Genomic DNA, 18,757 nt, shown 5'->3' on the forward strand with positions numbered 1-18,757 from the left:
TTCCTTGAGGTCATCGTGGCCAGCACCAAGGAATCCTGCCCACTCCATGTCCCAGGTCCGAGGGTTACCTTTCTCTCAGTGCCCGCTTAACTCCATTGGTTCAGAGGCACCTTGTGTATCAGCTGAGAGGGAATAGATGTATGTCTTATGCAGAGTGCTGTTGAGGATAGGCCTATCCAGAAACTGGATTTGGGGCTGAGGTGGCACGTTTTCTAGCTCTAGCAGTGTGATCTTGTTGAGGGCTCCCCTAGAAAACAGCAGGGGTCTTGGCACGTAGAGGGTCTCTTGGGGCCCCCGCTTTGTCCAGTACCGGCCCAGGTTAAACCCATTGATCCAGACTTGGCCCTGGGAAAGAGAAGAGAGAGTGGAAAATAAAAGGGTCAGCTCTCAAGAGGGTAGAATCATCCCCTTTTGGGGTTTTCTTTCTTTCTTTCTTTCTTTCTTTCTTTCTTTCTTTCTTTCTTTCAGGATTTATTTATTTGAGAGTGAGAATGAAAGAGCGCAGTGGGGAGAGGTAGAGGGAGAAAGAGAGAATCCCAAGCGTGGAGCCTGACACGGGGGTTTGATCCCATGACCCTGAGATCACACCCTTAGCTGAAATCAGGAGTTGGATGCTCAACCAACTGAGCCACCCAGGCACCCCTCCCTTTTGGGTTTCTAATCAGGAATAATTTCTGTCCCCCCCCTTCCATGATACTCCTCTCATCACTCTGACCTCACTGTCAGCAATACCTTGGTCCATCCAGGTAGATAGAGAAAAGTGTCCCCGCCTTCTCCTAAAATTGGAAACTTTGTGGAGTAGAAAGTGGGGCCAGAGGGAACTTGAGGATGTGAACTTTTCTTCAGCTGGAGAGGAAACCACCACTTTACAAGCTTATCAATTTTCAGAGGGAACATCAGCCACTGGCTAAGGACCATTTGCCCCAGAACTGGTGGCTCTAATAGGCCCTGCGAAGAAGGCAAATGAAAACTCATCATTCATTAAGCTCTTGTTTGTCCTCCATTAGGCCCCTATTTTTCCAAGGGAGTCTGGTCAGTAAGAGTCCAGAGGAGACTCTGGGTGGGGAGAAGGGGTGGGGAAAAACTAGCTTACCTTGAAGTCACTGCTGTTAGACCCGAAACTGAGCCTCCCCATGTTCTCCAGTAAGATGTCTAGTTTGGCCCCTACTTTCCCCATCAAAAATAGTTGGTGTTTCATGTTTCGTTCCAGAACACCCTGAAACACCTGTAGATAAGAGGAGCTGTGAGAGGAAGGCCTCAGCATCTAACTCATGGCCATGACAGAGGAAGCTACGGGAGCCCATGTATTTGGAGAGCAAAGAGAACGTAGGCCATCTGTCAGTTACCCATGCATTCTGGATCCTTAGCCTCAGTTAAATTCTTCCTCATCCCAGCTTATTGGAGGCCCCCCTGCAAATGTGGGCAGACAGCAGGAAAAGGCAGATACAGGGAACTTAAGGCTAAAGGATGCTGGGGAGGAGAAGAGACGGGCTCACAAGGTAGCTTAGAATTAGGTCCTTACCCCATCTACCATCACATAGGCGCGGTCATGGACTCCATTGTTAGGCACCCAGAACTGTGTTGGTTCAGACACAGTAGAGGTGAGATAGGTCCGGTATAGCACAAAGCCACGGTCCTGGGTATGGAGGAGGAAGTACTTAAGATGAACTGAGAGGTAAGAGAGGATGCTCTGGGGAAGATGTGCGGGGCAGAAGGAAACTTTGGCCATGGCTGTGGAGGAAAGCTGCCATGCCTGCTGGATGTGGCATTCTGCCGTACCTGTTTGACAGCCTCAAAGGACATTGGCAAGATTGAACTGATGGGCCCTTGGGGACACAGGAAGTCTAGGAAAGCCAGCAAATCCCCATCCTATTGGAAGAAGGGGAAGGTGTTAGAATAAAAGGGAAGTTCCAGAATAGGAGGCAGGATAGGTTGGGCCATTTAGAGAACAAAGGGTAGGATCAGAAAAGATGAAGAAGAGCTTACCAGTTGCAGGGTCAAAGGTCCAAGCGTCATCTTGGGGCTGGGGGGAGGTAAAGGTCCCAGGGGAATTTCCTGGAACTGAGCCCAAATTCTCTCAGGAGCCATAGGAAAACCACACAAACAACCCTGATTCCAAGACCCTAGCATAGGGTTCTCAACCTGGGGTCCGGGGAATGGTTTCAAGGGGTCATGAAGATCCTGTACTTTTGCACATGCTTGTGTCTATCTTCCCAGGTAGTCCCATCTGTATAGCTGGGAAACGGTTCTTTGGGCTCCGTGGCACAGACAACCACCAGTGAATTATGGGATCCCATTACGAACAATTTAGGTACTCCCTTTCCCCAAATTAATAAGAGCCTTGGGCGCTTAATGAAGTGGTAGGGCACCTCACTGATGACGTTTCGAAGAGCAAAAAGCTTAGGTGTGGGGTCCCCTGCTTCAGATATTGGTGCATCGTAGTCATAGCTGGTAGTAATTGGAAGAAAGCGTCCCTTCTCATCAGCACCTGGGATCAAACCAATTTCCTTAATTCAGTGTCTTTCAAACGATAGGCACTAAGCAAAGACATTCACACAAAGAATTTTGCCGCCAGAGGGGGCAGTGGTGGCCACATCCAGTTTCTAGACCTCCTCATCTACCCAGCCCTCGGATTCAAATTCCTTGATGCCTCCCTGCCTCCACCCCAGGGGCCCTGCGGACTCACCATTCCAGTATCCAAAGTTGGTGCCTCCGTGGAACATGTACCTGAAGTGGGGGAAGGTGGGGAGAAAGGCAAAAGCTGAGCCACTGAATCGCTATGATCCCCCAACACCCCGTTAATGACTTCATGTTGGCCCCCGTGTCTCCAGTTACATGTTCACACTGGCTCCCAGCTTCAGCATGCTTTCTAGGCCTTTGGTCACAGCCAAAATGGACCGTGTGGAGTGGTTCTGGCCCCAGTAATCCAGCCAGCCTGTATAATACTCGGAGTTCACCTAAAACGTGGAGTGATAGCAGCTGTGAGTGAGATGGGAACTGAGCTTGACCCATTCCCAACCCTGACTCTGGCTCTGACTGCCTTCCCCTCTGGCTCCTCACCAGTGGCCCATGGGGTTCATACTCCCGCAGTAGGCCAAAGATTTTGGTCATGTTGTCAGCTGCAGAAAGGAGGCAAAGATGAGAGATGAGCATAGAGGAGATGCCCAGTCCCCAGACTCCACTTCACCCTGGCTCAGGAGACCTGGGCCAAAATCCACAGTGGTGTAGAGTCCCTGGAGGGAGCCGCATTTGAGTCCTTCAGGCCCATCTGTGGTGAAGAGGAGGATCCTGTCTCCCAGCAGCGCACGGAAGAGCCCAGCCAGGTGCCGCATGTAGCTGAAGTCACAGGCCCTGTAGCTACCATATTCATTCTCCACCTGCCAGGGAAAAGGACGAGTGGAGCTCAGCTATCCAGTGGAGGTTAGGACCCCCAGACCGCCTTCCTCTTGCCCTGTCCACTTGTACCTGAATGCTAATGATGTTGCCCCCATTGTGGTAGAGCCATGGATATAACTTGGGCAGCAAGACCTTGAACCAGGAGTCCACTGCGGCAAGAAAGTCTAAAGGAAGAAGCGGTGGTCTGCTCATTAGGACACCACCGCTTTTGCAGCCCCCACCCACAGCACCAAGGTCAGCAAGCTCAGTGCTGCCTGAACCCTGGGCTACAGTTTGCATCACACTTGTCCACAAATGACTCTGAACCCTGAGCACCAGTGAATTTGCATGGCAAGGACATCTGAGCTCAGGAAACCTTAAAAGCAGTGTTTATAAATTTAATTTTTAAACATAAGAAAAATGTTAGAGATGCCTGGCTGGCTCAGTCAGTTAAGCGTCTGCCTTTCGCTCAGGTCATGATCGCAGGGTCCTGGGATAGAGTCCTGCATCATACTGCATCAGGACCCTTGCTCAGTGGGGAGCCTGCTTCTCCCGCTGCCTGCTGCTCCCCCTGCTTGTGAATGAGCCCTCTCTCTCTCTGACAAATACATAAAATCTTTAAAAAACAAACAAAAACATTGAATTCCTTTACATTTTGTATTCTATATAAGGGGTGTCCAGACTTAACTGCCTCCTTTAATCCAAGCATATGTTAAATCTCATTCAGCAAATATTTATGCATGCTTCCTGTGTACCAAGCAATGTTCTAGGTGTTAGGGATACAGAGTAGAACAAAATAGATAAAAATCTCTGCCCTTGTGAAATTTCCTCCCCAGTGAGGAGGGCAGACAATAAATAAATAGCTAAAATAGATAGTATGTTAGTGCCAAGGAGAAAAAATAAAGCAGGGAAGAAAGATATAAAATCATGGGGGAGCTTAAATTTTAGAGAGTAGCCCAGGGCAGGCCTCATTTGCAGGAAGACAGCGGGAGCACTGAGTGCAAACACCTCAAAGGAGGAATGTGCCTGGTGGGTTTGAGAAACAGCAATGAGGCCAGCATGAACAATGAGGAAAAGAGCAGAGGTCAGGGAGATGACAGGGCCAATTAGGTAGGATCTAATAGGCCATTTTAAGGAATCCACGGTTCCTATTCTGAATGAGGTGAGAACCTATTGGAGAGGTTTAAGCAGTGAAATGGCATGATCTGAGATATGTATTTAAACTTCTATTTTAACAGGATCACCGTGTGTCGAGAACAGAGGCTAGGGGCAAAGAAGGGAAATCAGTAAGTAAGCTATTAAAGTAGCCAGGTGGAAGAGGTGGTTTGGATTAATGAGGGTGGTGAAAAGGGGCTGAATTCAATGTATTTTGAGAGTAAAGCTGCAGGGTTTTCTGATGGGTTGAATGTGAGGTGGGAGGGAGAGGCACGAGGAATTACACCACCGTGCTTAGCCTGATCAGTGGCAAAATGGAGTCACCATTAACTGAGAGATCGTAGGAATGGCTGGGGGAACAGCAGGCAGAGGGAGAAGCAGGCTCTCTGCAGGGAGCGTGATGCACAACCCAATCCGAGGACGCTGGGATCATGACCTGAGCCGACTGAGCCACCTAGGTGACCCTGACTGAAGATGCCTATTTCAGAGTCATTAGCTATTAGATGGATCGAAAGCCATGAGAATGGATGAGATTGTTTAAGGAATGAACACATAGAAAAGAGAAGCATCCAAGGACTGAGCCCTGCAACACCCCAGCATTTAGCGGAAAGAGAACGGGAGGAGAGCCAGCATGAGACTAGGAAGGAAGGCACCTGGGTGGTTCAGTGTGTTGAACGTCGTCCTTTGGCTAAGGTCATGGTCCCAGGGTCCTGGGATGGAGTCCTGCATCGGGCTCCCTACTCAGCAGCAAGCCTGCTTCTCCATCTGTACACGCGCCCACCCCCCGCCCCCGGGATCTCCCTCTTTCTCTGCTCAGGCTCTCCCTCTCTCAAATTAATAAATAAAATCTTTAAAACAAACAAACAAAAGAGACTAATAAGGAGTGGTCGGCAAGGCTGGGGCGCGGGGAAGGAGCAGGAATCAGATAAAGGTGGTATCCTGGAAGCGAAGAGAAGAGTGTATGTCAGAGGATCGTGGGAGAAGCTGGGCTGGGAGCTCCTGACTGGCCAAGGAGGAGAGAGGCCTGGAAAGGGACTGTGGACTCAGCAGTGAAGAGGTCACTGGCTTTCTTGAGAAAAGCGGACACCGCCTGCCAGTGTTCCAGCACAAATTACCGTTTCAAATGTATTTCATAGCCAGCTGAGTTGGGGAATTGCTGTGAGGGGCAGAAAGCCCTTCAGCGCCCTCAGAAGTGGGACAGTCCCTGCAGGGTCCCCAGCAGATACAAAGCGTTCTTACCAGATAACCAGAGTGATCTTTTTGAAAGATAGAAATCAGATAAAATCACTCCCTTGCTCTGATGACTTCCTATTTACACACCTGACGTAAAATTCAAACTCCTTGAAATACTGGGCATTTCCGAGCTTAATCTTGAATTCTCATCTTTTCTCCCCATGCTCCTTCCTCAGGCAATGTCTCAATAGCCATGGATCTAAACGCCATCTTTAGACTGAAGAATCCCAAATTTATCTCTAGCTCAGACCTTCCCATGAGTGCCACGCTCACAAAGTCTGTGGCTTACTTAACATCCTCACTTGAGTGTGATGGGACAGAAATTTAACATGACCAGAAGAACTGTTTCCCCCCCAGCAAAAAGGTGGTCCTTTGCCACCCCTAGTCTCCTCCATCTTCCCCATGTCAGTAAATGGCACCACCATCTAGAAAGGGGACCCCTTTCTTTCCAGACCCTACCCATGCTGCCCCCACCCTTCTCCTTCCTGTCAAAATCTATCAAGTCCTGGTGATTTTGATCTCCAACCTGCATCTCAATTCTCCCCTCTCTTTCCCATCACCTCCCTTCTCAACTGCGGTCAGAGTCTCCCAGTTAGTTTCTCCACCTCTACCCTTGCCCTGTTCCCTCCATTCTCTACATCCAGGCGAAAGTAATCTGAAAGCAAATCAAATCTGTCTGGTTAGGCTCTCTCAATGGCTTTCTGCTATGCTTGGAATAAAATGCAAACCTTTACAGCGGCCTACCAGGTCCTGCCTGAACAGTCCAGATCTATCTCCAGTTTCATGACACATTCCTCCCTCCCGCTATGCTCCAGCCAAGCTGGCCCCAATCAGGCCATGTTCTTTCCCACCTCTGGGCTTTAGAACAGACTGTTCCCTCTACCTGGTTGTTGTCACTTCACTCTTCATATGACCAGTGCTTTCCCTTCCCTAGAGCCAAGTGAAATGTCATCATCTCAGAAGAGCCTTTTCTGATGTCCCTACCCCAAACGGGCCTACCCTGTTACTCATGATCTCAACTCCTTGTCTATTTCCACGGCTGGTTTTTACAGGTTGTGCTAATCTTGCAGGTTTTGGTTTTATAAAAAGCTGTTTCTTTCACCGTAAGCTCCACTGCACAGGAGCTGGGTCTGTCTGGTTCCCTAGTATGTAGCGCCTCGCTAGGCATGAATGTCTGCATGAATGAGCTCCAGTTTGGGGATGATCTCTCCGGTTTGGGGCACCCAAACGACCCATTTTGTGGCTGTTGGTTGCTTTTTTTAAAAATGTTGTCTCAGGGCGCCTGGGTGGCTCAGTGGGTTAAAGCTTCTGCCTTCGGCTCAGGTCATGATCCCAGAGTCCTCGGATCGAGCCCCGCATCAGGCTCTCTGCTCAGCAGGGAGCCTGTTTCCCCCTTTCTCTCTGCCTGCCTCTCTGCCTACTTGTGATCTCTGTCTGTCAAATGAATAAATAAAATCTTTTAAAAAAAATGTTGTCTCAACTCACCTGGATCTGAGGTTCTCAGATGTATGTCAGGTTTTTGAAGCAGCCAGGCTGGGAGGCCCCCCTGAGACAAACATAACGACAGCAGGTTTTGTTGTTTGGGGGTTGGGGGGGCGTAAGAAGGGAGGATGTTGAATGCAGCACTGGAAGTGGCCCTACAGCGCGGGCAGATGGGAGGCGTGGAGGAACTGCCTGTGAGTGGCTCTGGTTCTGTCCCTTCTCCTAACTCACCATGTCCCACTCCGCACAGATGTAAGGTCCTGGTCTCAGTATGACCAACAGATTCGCTAAAGACGCCTCATTCAGGAATGCAAAGAGGTCCCGGCTGCCATTAAAGTTATAGACCCCAGGCTGGGGCTCATGGTAGTTCCAGGGCACATAACTGAGAAAGAAAGAGGTTAACAGGGCCCAAGGTGGGGAGGTGCTGGGAAGCCTAAGGCCTAAGGGCTCAGGCCTTGCAGGGAATCTCCAGGAAGCTGCCGGGAGGAGGTCCTGGCTCACCCTTTCCCACCCTTGGCCTGAAAGCCCCGGAGCTCTCATATCCAACTGGTCTTCCTGTCCCCAAACCCCGTCTTACGGGGGTGGTAGGAAGGGTAAATCCCACCCTCCGCGGCTCTCCTGAGCACTTCTTACAACTGTACAGTGTTGAGGCCACTCATTCGCATCTTGAAAAGCCGGTCTGCCCAAAGCACCCGTGGTACCCGAAAGTAGTGCAGGCTGCCAGACACGTAGCGGAACGGGGCCCCATCTAGGAGGAATCTGTCATTTTCCCGATCCACTACGAAAGACCGAGTGCCTGCCTGCAAAGAGAGAGACCATGCTCAGCAGAGGTCTGGAGTCCGGGGTGGTGGGGCAGGGAGATGGGAGGAGGCGCAGTGTCGGTATAGGAGGTGGAACTAGCCCTGCCCATTGTTCTGTGATTTTCACTTTCCTTCTCTCCTGGGCTCGGTCTCGTCCCGCCTCACCACACCCAGCCTGCTGACTCAGTCCCGTCATTTTACCTGGGGCAGCAGCAGCGTCAGAAGTGGCAACAGCAGGGCGGGAAGGCAGAGCGGCTTCTTAGGGGCCATGGCGCTAACAGGGCTCCTCTAGTGTGAGAGGGCGGTCCGGCTGTCACGTGGCGGATTCCTGGGAGGGAACCTCAGCGAGCAAGGGGGCGGGGACCACCTCAAGTTGCCAGGCCAGTAGCCTGGACTTGTCCACCCCACTACGCTACTAGTTTGTAAAAATCCTCTTCATCGTCATCTGGGAGCTTGTTAGAAATGCAGAGTCTCAGGTCCTACCTCAGACCTATAGAATCAGAATTTGCATTTTAACAAGATTCCCAGGTGATCCTAAAGACATTCGATTGAGAAGCACTGTCCTACTAAACTGAGCTCCCTGAGGGTGAAGAGTACCTTGTCCTTGAATCCTCAGCTTCTAGCACGGGGCCTGGCACATAGCAAGTTAAATCTAGATGAATGAATGTCAGAACCAGGGGGCTAAAACGCTTCAGAACCAAGAAAAAACAGATCTTCCCAGTGGTGTGAAAAGCGGGGGACCAAGTTGTAAGAGGGCTCTTTTTCCCGTTGACCCTGTACCACCTCAGCCATTCCATCTTCTTTGGATGTCCACTGCTCTTCAATTTATCCCTGCCTGCCTGTGTGAGAGATGTCAAGGACAGCTACTTGGTGCTAAGATTTGGAAATTTCCATGAGTCCTGCCTTCACAGTCCCAAGCCTGGGATGTAAGGATCAGAATAAGAAAAATAAAATAATAATTTAAATAACAGTAATTTGTTTATTGACACTGAATGCTATGTCAGCTATTGTGCTAAGCACGTCACATTTCATTTAATCTTCAAAAAACTCCATGCAGTTGATAATTATCATTCCCATTTTACAGATGAGGAAATTGAGAAACAGAAATTTTAAATAACCTGTTCAAGGTCGCACTACTAGTTTAGCAGAGCTGGGATTTGAACTAGGCCGTCTGGCCTCACATTACGTGCACTTAATCTTACGTACCACTATACCTTGTTTGCAATTAGGGAAACTCGGGCTCTGAGAGGTTAAGTGGTCCAAGACCACACGGCTAGTAACTAAGCTATTAAGACAGGATTTAGAACCTAGTCTGGCTCAAGAGCCTAAGCTCTCAACCACTAAAACTAGGGGAGTGGGATACAGGTCAGAGCCCCCAAGATTGTACTGATAAGAGCTGTAGGGGGTAGGAGTCCAGGCCGGCAGCACGCGCCCCAGCACCCGCCCCTCGGGGCTGGACTGTAGTCAGCTTCCTACCTCTGGCATTGGGAGATGGAGGTCTTGGGGGCCTCGGGCGGAGCCCGGCTTTGCTCCCTTTTGGCGTGGGTGCCTGCGTCTTGACCACTACTGAAGGCCAGGTGCGGAACCCTCACCCGGGTCCTGGGACCCGTCCTCCCCCAGGATTAGCCCGCCCCCGGCCTCTCAGCTCTGTGCCCCCACATTATCCCGATGCCCAGCGGTTGCTAGGATACCGCGGGCCGTTACGCCGGCGCGGACTGATGACGTATCCACGTCTTCCGGTCCCGGCGCTTCTCTACAGCCCGAGCCAGGTCAGTGGGGAGTCCGGGCCGGCCCTCCCGGGACTCTGCGCGCAGAGGCTGGCGGTGGGCTTTCCTGAGGGGTGGGCCCTGCCAGGGGTGGGCCTGGGCCTCGCACCCCGCCCGACTACCCTGTGCCCTGCGGTGGCGCCCCGATGGCCGGGGGAGCGGGGGCCGCTCCTAGGTGGGCTGGGGTTGGAGGAAGCGGCCTTGCAGTCGCTGCGTGGCCGGAGGCTTTAAGGCACCCGACCCCAGCCTTCTTGGAGCTGGCGTCGCAAAGGCCCGTGTTCTGCACGTTCCGAGACCCGGGCGCCAGCTTTCCACATTAGTACTTCAGGGATCGTGTGGATCGTGCCTGACCCACGACCCTGCTGTTCTTTTCCTTCCAGCATGATCCGCTGGGCCCCCAGCGCATCGCCTGGAAGAGCCCACTCAACCTGGACACAGCTGTCGGCAGCCTCAGACCACCCTTGAGGAGGATGACTGAGACACTATGGGCCACGCGCTGTGTGTCTGCTCTCGGGGAACTGTCATCATTGACAATAAGCGCTACCTCTTCATCCAAAAACTGGGGGAGGGGTGAGTGTTTGGAAATCACTTAGCTAGTCCCCAGGGTTCTGGTGATTGAAGGACAGCAGTCTGCACATGATAGGGGCATAGAAGTTTTATTCTCTTAGCCTGTCCTCTTAGCTCATCTAAGAGAGCCTAGTACATGGTGGTCAAGGAAGTGGATTCTGGGGCCAGGGCTCCTGGATCCACCTTGTGTGACCTTGAAAAGCCATGGTTTCTTCATCTGCTTAATGGAGATAATTGTCTTTTGTTGGTGATGGAGTTGTGAGGATTAAATGAGATATTGCGTATAAAACATCTCACCCAGGGCCTGGTTCTCAGCACTTGGTAATGTTGACTGTTACACATGTAATATTTATGGATCGTTTGTCATGTGCAGAACAGTGCATTGTGACCAGAGTACCTCAGAAATTATGGTGTTCCTACTCTTGAGCTCAGAATATAAAATCTTCAGACTTCTCTTGAAGCCACATCTTGGGAGGGTTTCTGCTAACTGGGAAAGATCCCCCCTCCCCTTCTCCCCAGGAAGTTCCTTAGGGTCCAAGCAGTATGAGAGATGACCATGGTCCTTCACTGACCCCTTTGGCCCACAGTGGGTTCAGCTATGTGGACCTAGTGGAGGGGTTACATGATGGACACTTCTACGCCCTGAAGCGGATCCTGTGTCACGAGCAGCAGGATCGGGAGGAGGCCCAACGAGAAGCAGACATGCATCGCCTCTTCCATCACCCCAACATCCTTCGCCTTGTGGCTTATTGTCTGAGGGAGCGGGGCACTAAACATGAGGCCTGGCTGCTGCTGCCCTTCTTCAAGGTCAGAAAGTCTCCTGGCAATGGAGGGGCTTGCAACAGAATCATCTACCGAGGGCTGTGTGAGTAGTCCAGCATGTTAGGAAGCAGAGACCGTGTCCTGGGGTTGGCCGCTGCAGATTTGGGGTTTAGAGGAACCCAAGTGGGACTGTGAGGTGTCTAGTGTGTGCGGTGAAAGAGTTGCTAGGCTGTGACACAGGAAAGGGATTAGGATGAGGAAGCAAAGGCTCAGAAAAGATGGCCAACTGTGGGGAAATTTGTGTTGCAGAGGGGTACGCTGTGGAACGAGATAGAAAGACTAAAGGACAAAGGCAACTTCTTGACTGAAGATCAGATTCTTCAGCTGCTGCTGGGTATCTGCAGAGGCCTTGAGGCCATTCATGCCCGAGGTTTTGCCCACAGGTCAGTGGGAGGGCCCTGTGTGCTTATGGGGCAGAAAGGAAGGGCCTCACCAAAAGGAATGAGAGTTCTCTGCTCTCCTCCCGAGGAACAGTCCCCATGATGCTTTTGCCCCGAGGGATTCTAGCCTCCCTATCCAGGGATGCTCATGGGCCATTTCCACTTCCCTACAGGGATCTGAAGCCCACCAATATCTTGCTTGGAGATGAGGGGCAGCCAGTTCTAATGGACTTGGGTTCCATGAATCAAGCTTGCATCCATGTGGAGGGCTCCCGCCAGGCTCTAGCCCTGCAGGTAAAAGAGTGTCCAGGTTCCTTTCCCCTCCTGTTCCCCATCCTCAAACTTTTCTTTTGCCTGCCCCAGTTTGATAATGTTACCATGACCTGTGCCCCTCGTTTGAGCTGTGGGGCCACTGTTTCAGGACTGGGCAGCCCAGCGATGCACCATCTCCTACCGGGCCCCGGAGCTTTTCTCTGTGCAGAGCCACTGTGTCATTGACGAGCGCACTGATGTCTGGGTGAGGAGCGTGTGGCTGGGCACGTGGCGGGGGAGGAGTGCTGTTCTGCCTGCTGTGTGATGGAGGGGTGGGACTTTGGTTTCAAAAGCATGGGGCCCCAGGAACCATGTATGTCCCCATCCCCCCCAACTTCCTTCCTGGGAACTGTCACTGACATGGTACTCAGCTGCTCAGGAAGTGGTATAATCCTGCCCTTCGAACAGACTGAGTAGAGCTAAGTGGCAAGGCTAAAGGCAGTGGTCAAGCAAAGGGTACAGAGGCCTCCAGCGAATTGGCAGTTTCTCTGGACTCTGGTGATGTCCTGTGGCTGAGGTCAGCATATTCTTTTTAGCTTACGAAGTCACCTTTCACTACAGAATAAGAGGAGAGATAATCACCTCCGTTGGTCCCCTGCCAAGGAATAACCAAGTTATGCTCAGTCCCTAGGCTGTGTGCTATACGCCATGATGTTTGGGGAAGGCCCATATGACGTGGTGTTCCAGAAGGGTGACAGCGTGGCCCTTGCGGTGCAGAACCAACTCAGCATCCCACAGAGCCCCAGGTGAGCAATAAAAGGGGCACCAAAACATTTCAGACTCCTCCCTGCCATTAGCAGAGTTGGAACCTTAGCACGGGGAACAGGGACCCTCCAGTCACCCTGCCCGCCTCCTTCCACAGGCATTCTTCAGCCTTGCGGCAGCTGCTAGCCTCCATGATGACTGTAGATCACCAGCAGCGCCCTCCTGTTTCTCTCCTCCTCAGTCAGTTGGAGGCACTGCAACCCCCAGCTTCGGGCCAGCACACCACCCAAATCTGAAGGAACCAGTGGCCCCATTGAGAAAGTGGCCCCTGTGCCTTGGCTGCCATCCCTCAGAACCTCCATCCGGTCTGTCCAGGGCTGCCGTCTTGTCACTGGGGCAGGTGGATGGGACAGATGACTCAGTCTTACTTCTCCGCTTCTGCTCTCTGACCTCCAAGAGCAACAACTGGACAGGGGGACTGACTGAGTTGGGGTGGACGAGGATGGGAGAGGGGGAAAGGGAAACTGATAGAATTTAGACAGGCTCTGAGCAGGACTGCAGAGCCTACATCATGGTCTGCCTTCACATCTGGGAGCAGGAGAATGTATAAATAGAAGAATAAAGTGAAAACAGCTTGGTGTGGATCTTAGTCTCATTGTTCCTGGAGGGGCCAGGGGCCCGAGGTCTGGTTGCCATTTCCGAGGGAACAGACTGGGAAGAGGGGCTGGCTTCGTGAGGAATGACATGACTTCGTCCTTCCACCTAAGGAGGCAAGTGTCCTTACCAGAGACCTGGCTGGCTGGAGGAGGCATATCGTCTCCCAGCCTGTCTCAGTCAGAAACTTATGCTGTTCTGGATCGAGCTGGCTTGTATGCTAAGAACTGGGACCAGCCCCCCCCCCCCCTGCCAGAAGCACATTCAGTTTGTTCTTTCCTTCATTCCCAGGAGTGGGTAGCTGAGTCAGAGCAGCCCAGCCGGTTTGCCAGGCAAGGCCTTTTGGGTGGAGACACCTGAGGAAGCTTTTGGACCGCACCTGAGCTGGTCTCTCCCGGCCTCAGCCTGGGGGTGAGGAGAGTGGAGGTGGGAGCCCTTTGGCCCAGAGTTTCTCCCAGAGGGTTCTAGCACACACATGGTTAATGATTAATGAGGCCGGTGTGGCGTGGCTGTATCCAGCTGCCACTTCCTGCCCTACTCTGCTGAGTAAACAGGGGCCCTGGCTTTGCTGGGCTGAAACCTGTTCCCTAGGGAAGGGCACTGCGTCCCTGAATCACCAGGGAGGGAGAGAGAAGGGCAGGGCTGACATCTTCTGCTCCCAAGATTGAAGCTTCATCCCCACCCCACCCCCCCACCCAGCCATGCTCACCCCCACATGTTGACGTCGATGTGGGTCCTGGGGTGCCTATTAGCAATGTTGGCATTTCCCCCAGGGCCCTGGCAGGAGGCTCCCTGGGCTAGCATAGAGGCTGAGGTCAGAAAGAAAGAACAAACAGAGGGGAGACGACCTGACTTTAATGCACAGCCCTAGGCCCCAGCAATGCAGCAAGAGAGATAGCTGTGCAAGCTGCTCAGAGGTGCGGTGACAGACAACGCTAGGAGATCGCCCTTGTCCCTTCCCATCCCCCAAGCTCATGACTAGGCTCCATGCCCAGCAACTGTGGGCCAGCCCAGTCCTGGTCCCAGGCCCTCATGACGCACAGAAGTGCCCAGGGCCAAGCTTCCAGAATCGGTGAACGCAGAAGCAGCAGGAAGAACAGGGTGGCAGTCTAACTCAAATACAGAAACTGCTGGACTTAAACTCCTACTTGGAAAGGAAGTGAAAACTTGTGTCTTTCAACAGCTTGCGGCTGGACGCACAGGTCCGGGAGTAAGTCCTCATTTCCTCTCTACCATCCTGGGCACCCCCGGGGTCTTACATCAACGTCCCCGGGGTCATGTTTCCTCGGGCCTGGCAAGGACCCCTTGGTAGGTCGCACCTTCAGCCACAGAAGGGAAAGGGGTCACAGGCAGCAAAAATGAGGGCAGCAGCAGCAGCAGCACAGAGAGGAAGGCAGCAGAAGCTCAAGCACTCACAGAGGGGACAAGAAACCGTGCAAGGAGACTGTTTATTTCGAAAGGATTTTGCAATAAACATAGTGAGTGGGTCCAGGCAGTTGTTCTATTCTTCTCCCTCGTCCTCGTCCTCATAGGAGTCGATGCCCACCTCCTCGTAATCCTTCTCCAGGGCAGCCATATCCTCCCGGGCCTCCGAGAACTCCCCCTCCTCCATGCCCTCACCCACGTACCAGTGCACAAAGGCCCTCTTGGCGTACATCAGGTCGAACTTGTGGTCCAGGCGGGCCCAGGCCTCGGCGATGGCGGTTGTGTTGCTCAGCATGCACACGGCACGCTGCACCTTGGCCAGGTCGCCCCCGGGCACCACGGTGGGGGGCTGGTAGTTGATCCCGACCTTGAAGCCCGTGGGGCACCAGTCCACGAACTGAATACTGCGCTTGGTCTTGATGGCGGCGATGGCAGCGTTGACGTCCTTGGGCACCACGTCGCCCCGGTACAGCAGGCAGCAGGCCATGTACTTGCCATGACGGGGGTCACACTTCACCATCTGGTTGGCAGGCTCGAAGCAGGCGTTGGTGATCTCTGCCACCGACAGCTGCTCGTGGTAGGCCTTCTCCGCAGAGATGACTGGCGCGTAGGTGGCCAGGGGGAAGTGGATGCGGGGGTAGGGCACCAGGTTGGTCTGGAACTCCGTCAGGTCCACGTTGAGGGCCCCGTCGAAGCGCAGGGAGGCCGTGATGGAGGACACGATCTGGCTGATGAGCCGGTTGAGGTTGGTGTAGGTGGGGCGCTCGATGTCCAGGTTGCGGCGGCAGATGTCGTAGATGGCCTCGTTGTCCACCATGAAGGCACAGTCCGAGTGCTCCAGGGTGGTGTGGGTGGTCAGGATGGAGTTGTAGGGTTCCACCACGGCCGTGGACACCTGGGGCGCAGGGTAGATGGAGAACTCCAGCTTGGATTTCTTGCCATAGTCAACTGAGAGCCGCTCCATCAGGAGAGAGGTGAAGCCTGAGCCGGTGCCCCCTCCGAAGCTGTGGAAGACCAGGAAGCCTTGGAGTCCCGTGCACTGGTCAGACTGAAAGGCAGGAAAGAGAAAGAGCATGTAGGTACATCAGGGGCCTGTAGAGCTCTACTTTCTGACTCCACAAATGCCTGAACTCTTTCAGGAGTCAGGGCCGAGACTAGGAAGTATCTCATAGCAGCAGCATAAGATAGTAAAATTAGAGATGACTCCCCAACATGGGTCCTGGAAAAAAATAATTCCCTGATAATTAGCATCATCTCAAAAGCCCCCTCCCTTCCATCCCAGATTCTCACTAGCTTGCGGATCCGGTCCAGCACTGGATCGATGATCTCCTTGCCGATGGTATAGTGACCACGGGCATAGTTGTTAGCGGCGTCCTCCTTCCCAGTGATGAGCTGCTCTGGGTGGAAGAGCTGCCGGTATGGGCCATTTCGGATCTCATCTGGTAGGGCGTAAACACATCGTTAGGGCAAAAACCACAAGGCCATGCTCAGCAGGGATCGCCCTCTCCCAGCACAGTAGCTGTGGTCAGATGTGTGGAAAAGCTCATCCTTCTGCTGGCCTGTGATAGCAGTGGGTGAGAAACCCAGACCCACCACCCAGGCTAGCCTGTGATCAGCTGCAAACAGGGCAGAGCTGGTAGGGCCAGGAAAGCCAGGTCTAGACACCATCCCTGCAGAGGGAAGCTTGGAGTCACTGTCTACTCCCCTCAATGCCACCCCATCTTCATCTCACCAATCACCGTCGGCTCCAGATCCACAAACACGGCGCGGGGCACATGCTTCCCAGCGCCAGTTTCACAGAAGAAGGTGGTAAAGGAGTCATCCCCTCCACCGATGGTCTTATCGCTGGGCATCTGCCCATCGGGCTGGATCCCATGTTCCAGGCAGTAGAGCTCCCAACAGGCATTGCCCATCTGGACACCTGCCTGCCCCACATGGACTGAGATGCATTCGCGCTGAGGGATGAAGAGAGGGGACACAGCATAAGCACCACATCTGCAGTCCTCACCTCATGAGCCTCTCTTCCACCCCACTGCCCACCAGCTAGGGTGATTCTCTTGGCAAAAGTGGAGGCCTACGGCTGGGCAGAGGGCGGAAGAGGCTGGCAGCCTGCCCAGGCTCCCCCACATAGGACTTGACAAGTGGAGGCACCCAGTAGGGAAAAATCCCTTAGCTCACTTCTCTGTGGGGACCTTGTCAAGTAAGAACTGTGGCGCCGCATGACCCTGCCACACTCACAGGACACTCAGGCAGGACAGAGAGGGCAAGTGCATATGAAAGACAGGCAGACGCTGCAGAAACAGACAAGAGCACACAACTTCTCAGCTGTTTCCAGTTTTCTACTCCCAAAGCCAGCTTCTCCAGCCTGAGAAGGGACAGGTGTTCCAGAGGCATGAGTTTATAGCCAGAAGCCCTCTTTGAAGGTGAACTAGAATTTCTTACAGCTCTCTCCCTTTCTTTCCTGTGGGCTGCAGAAAGGTCTCAGCCTTCTGGTTTGGCATCAACCGACCCCACACACTGGCCATCAGGATGCCCTCTCCCCCACCTTTAAATCCCATCTGGCTCTGGAGATCAATCCAAGCTGGCTGCTCTCCCCTTCTTCACCCCCGCACTCTGGGTATCTTCACCACCTTCATCCACAGCGCAGCCCTCACGGAAATAGCAAAGTGTGCAGATGGCAGGTGCAGGCAATAAGGGTTGTGGGCACTGGGGCACTAGGCGCCTTAGGCTCATCCCTGCCAGTCTGAAATTAACCCGTAAAGAGCCAAAGTGGTGCGGCGCAGGGCTCACGCAGCCTCCCTTCCTAACACCGAAATGGCGGGGTGACGGTTCCAAATACCCAGAAAAGGAAGTGGAACCTGGGGTGAGGCCCCAGAGGTAACCCGCCTTGCGGTGCGCGGAGTGTAAGCGCCATCCTGCACCCGGGCCCTGCATTCGCCCGCTTCTAGATTCTTTCCAGTTACATCCCAGCCGAAAGTGAAGATTGGATTTCGGCCCCCGTTCCTGGGCTATAAATATCACCCCCCTACACACACCTCTTTCCCCTCCCCCCAACCTGGCCTGGGCCCGCACTCTCGCTCAGCGCCAGCTGTCTCTGCCCGTCCGTTCGCTCGGCTCCAGCTGGAGAGGGGCCGGCTCGCCTCACAACGCCGAACCCCATTCCCGCCACCCCTCCCGGCTCAGAAGCGGGGTGCTGAGTCACGCGGGGGGTGCTGTGGGTAGGAGGGATGCACACACAGTCGGAGGAAAGGGGGATGCTGGACCAAGTAATGTGACCCCCTACCACCTTCTTGGGCTAAGCACGTGTTCGGTCAGACCCAGGAAGCGGGGGTCGGGGTGGCGGGAGGCTGGGGCGGAGGACAGCCCAGCGGGGTCTCCCTCACCCGCGGAAAGGACCGGGCGCGGGATCGCGACTCCCCTTCAGGAAGATTAGGGCACAAATTGTTGCTGGAGCAGAAGGCGATTTCCAGGACTCCTCTCAGTGAAGAATCCCACCCCACTCCATCCCCCTTCCCCAGCCTCCAAAAGTGGACAGCACGGCTCGGCCAAAGTCACGAGAGAGTGGGGGTGGGGGAATGCACAAACCCTCGCGGCTCCTCGAGCCCGGAACATCGGATGGGGGTCCAGAGCATCCCGGAATGGAATGTCCCGAAGGAGAAGGGCAATAAGGGGAGAGCCGCGATCCCTGCGGGGCCGCACTCACCATGGTGAGTCCGGGCGGTGGGTCTCACGTAGAGTCCGGGTGACGGGTCTCAGTGAGAACTGCGCTAGCTGCAGTGCCGCACCGCTCTTATAGGCGGGGGGCGGGGCCCGCGCGCTGCGCTCGCCCACTAGGAGCTAAGGGGCCCGGAGCCACGCCCCCGCATGGTAGGCGGTGCTAAGGGACGGGGTCAGGGCGGGTCTCCTCCCCCTGCCCTGTCCTGGTCTCTCACCTGTCGCACTCGGCTTAGGTGTAGCGATGCGGGCCTCAGCCCTTCGCTCCAGGTTTTGAGCCGGCACCCTGGGTTCCCGATCTCCACTGCAGGGACGCAGGGCGCGGTGCCTGGGCGCGTCTCGCCTGCACCTGAATCACCCGGACGCC

The 18,757-nt window shown here is 53.8% G+C and overlaps 3 protein-coding genes across 6 annotated transcripts; 1 reads left to right on the forward strand and 2 right to left on the reverse strand.

The window, feature by feature from the left end:
- Window positions 1-70: 70 nt before the first annotated feature.
- GLB1L (galactosidase beta 1 like) lies at window positions 71-9,666 on the reverse strand. Of its 2 annotated transcripts, none has more exons than XM_046019096.1 (17): window positions 9,522-9,666; window positions 8,247-8,373; window positions 7,879-8,045; window positions 7,477-7,627; window positions 7,249-7,309; window positions 3,466-3,560; window positions 3,203-3,377; window positions 3,061-3,119; window positions 2,836-2,957; window positions 2,687-2,727; window positions 2,370-2,488; window positions 1,987-2,061; window positions 1,780-1,869; window positions 1,523-1,636; window positions 1,094-1,225; window positions 733-948; window positions 71-345 (listed from the first exon to the last, which is right to left on the reverse strand). In XM_046019096.1, exons 2-17 carry the CDS (start codon window positions 8,313-8,315, stop codon window positions 76-78), a joined length of 1,956 nt encoding a protein of 651 aa, XP_045875052.1. In that variant the 5' UTR covers window positions 8,316-8,373; window positions 9,522-9,666; the 3' UTR covers window positions 71-75. The 2 variants fall into 2 exon arrangements, with proteins under 2 accessions (XP_045875052.1, XP_045875053.1); XM_046019097.1 differs by having other exon boundaries at window positions 8,247-8,385.
- Window positions 9,667-9,778: 112 nt separating this feature from the next.
- On the forward strand, window positions 9,779-13,241 carry STK16 (serine/threonine kinase 16). Of its 3 annotated transcripts, none has more exons than XM_046017976.1 (8): window positions 9,779-9,814; window positions 10,192-10,381; window positions 10,966-11,185; window positions 11,450-11,583; window positions 11,754-11,874; window positions 12,002-12,097; window positions 12,517-12,638; window positions 12,755-13,241. In XM_046017976.1, the coding sequence occupies exons 2-8, from the start codon at window positions 10,296-10,298 to the stop codon at window positions 12,891-12,893; spliced, it is 918 nt and encodes a 305-aa protein (XP_045873932.1). In that variant the 5' UTR covers window positions 9,779-9,814; window positions 10,192-10,295; the 3' UTR covers window positions 12,894-13,241. The 3 variants fall into 3 exon arrangements, with proteins under 3 accessions (XP_045873932.1, XP_045873934.1, XP_045873933.1); XM_046017978.1 differs by having other exon boundaries at window positions 12,839-13,241; XM_046017977.1 differs by lacking the exon at window positions 9,779-9,814 and adding an exon at window positions 9,833-9,868.
- An 844-nt stretch (window positions 13,242-14,085) lies between these two features.
- Window positions 14,086-18,464, reverse strand: LOC123950523 (tubulin alpha-4A chain). Its single transcript, XM_046018377.1, has 4 exons — window positions 18,380-18,464; window positions 16,409-16,631; window positions 15,967-16,115; window positions 14,086-15,724 (listed from the first exon to the last, which is right to left on the reverse strand). The coding sequence occupies exons 1-4, from the start codon at window positions 18,380-18,382 to the stop codon at window positions 14,753-14,755; spliced, it is 1,347 nt and encodes a 448-aa protein (XP_045874333.1). The 5' UTR covers window positions 18,383-18,464; the 3' UTR covers window positions 14,086-14,752.
- Between the last annotated feature and the right edge of the window lie 293 nt (window positions 18,465-18,757).

This window comes from Meles meles, chromosome 9 (assembly GCF_922984935.1).
Source record: "Meles meles chromosome 9, mMelMel3.1 paternal haplotype, whole genome shotgun sequence".
NCBI classification, from domain to species: domain Eukaryota; kingdom Metazoa; phylum Chordata; class Mammalia; order Carnivora; family Mustelidae; genus Meles; species Meles meles.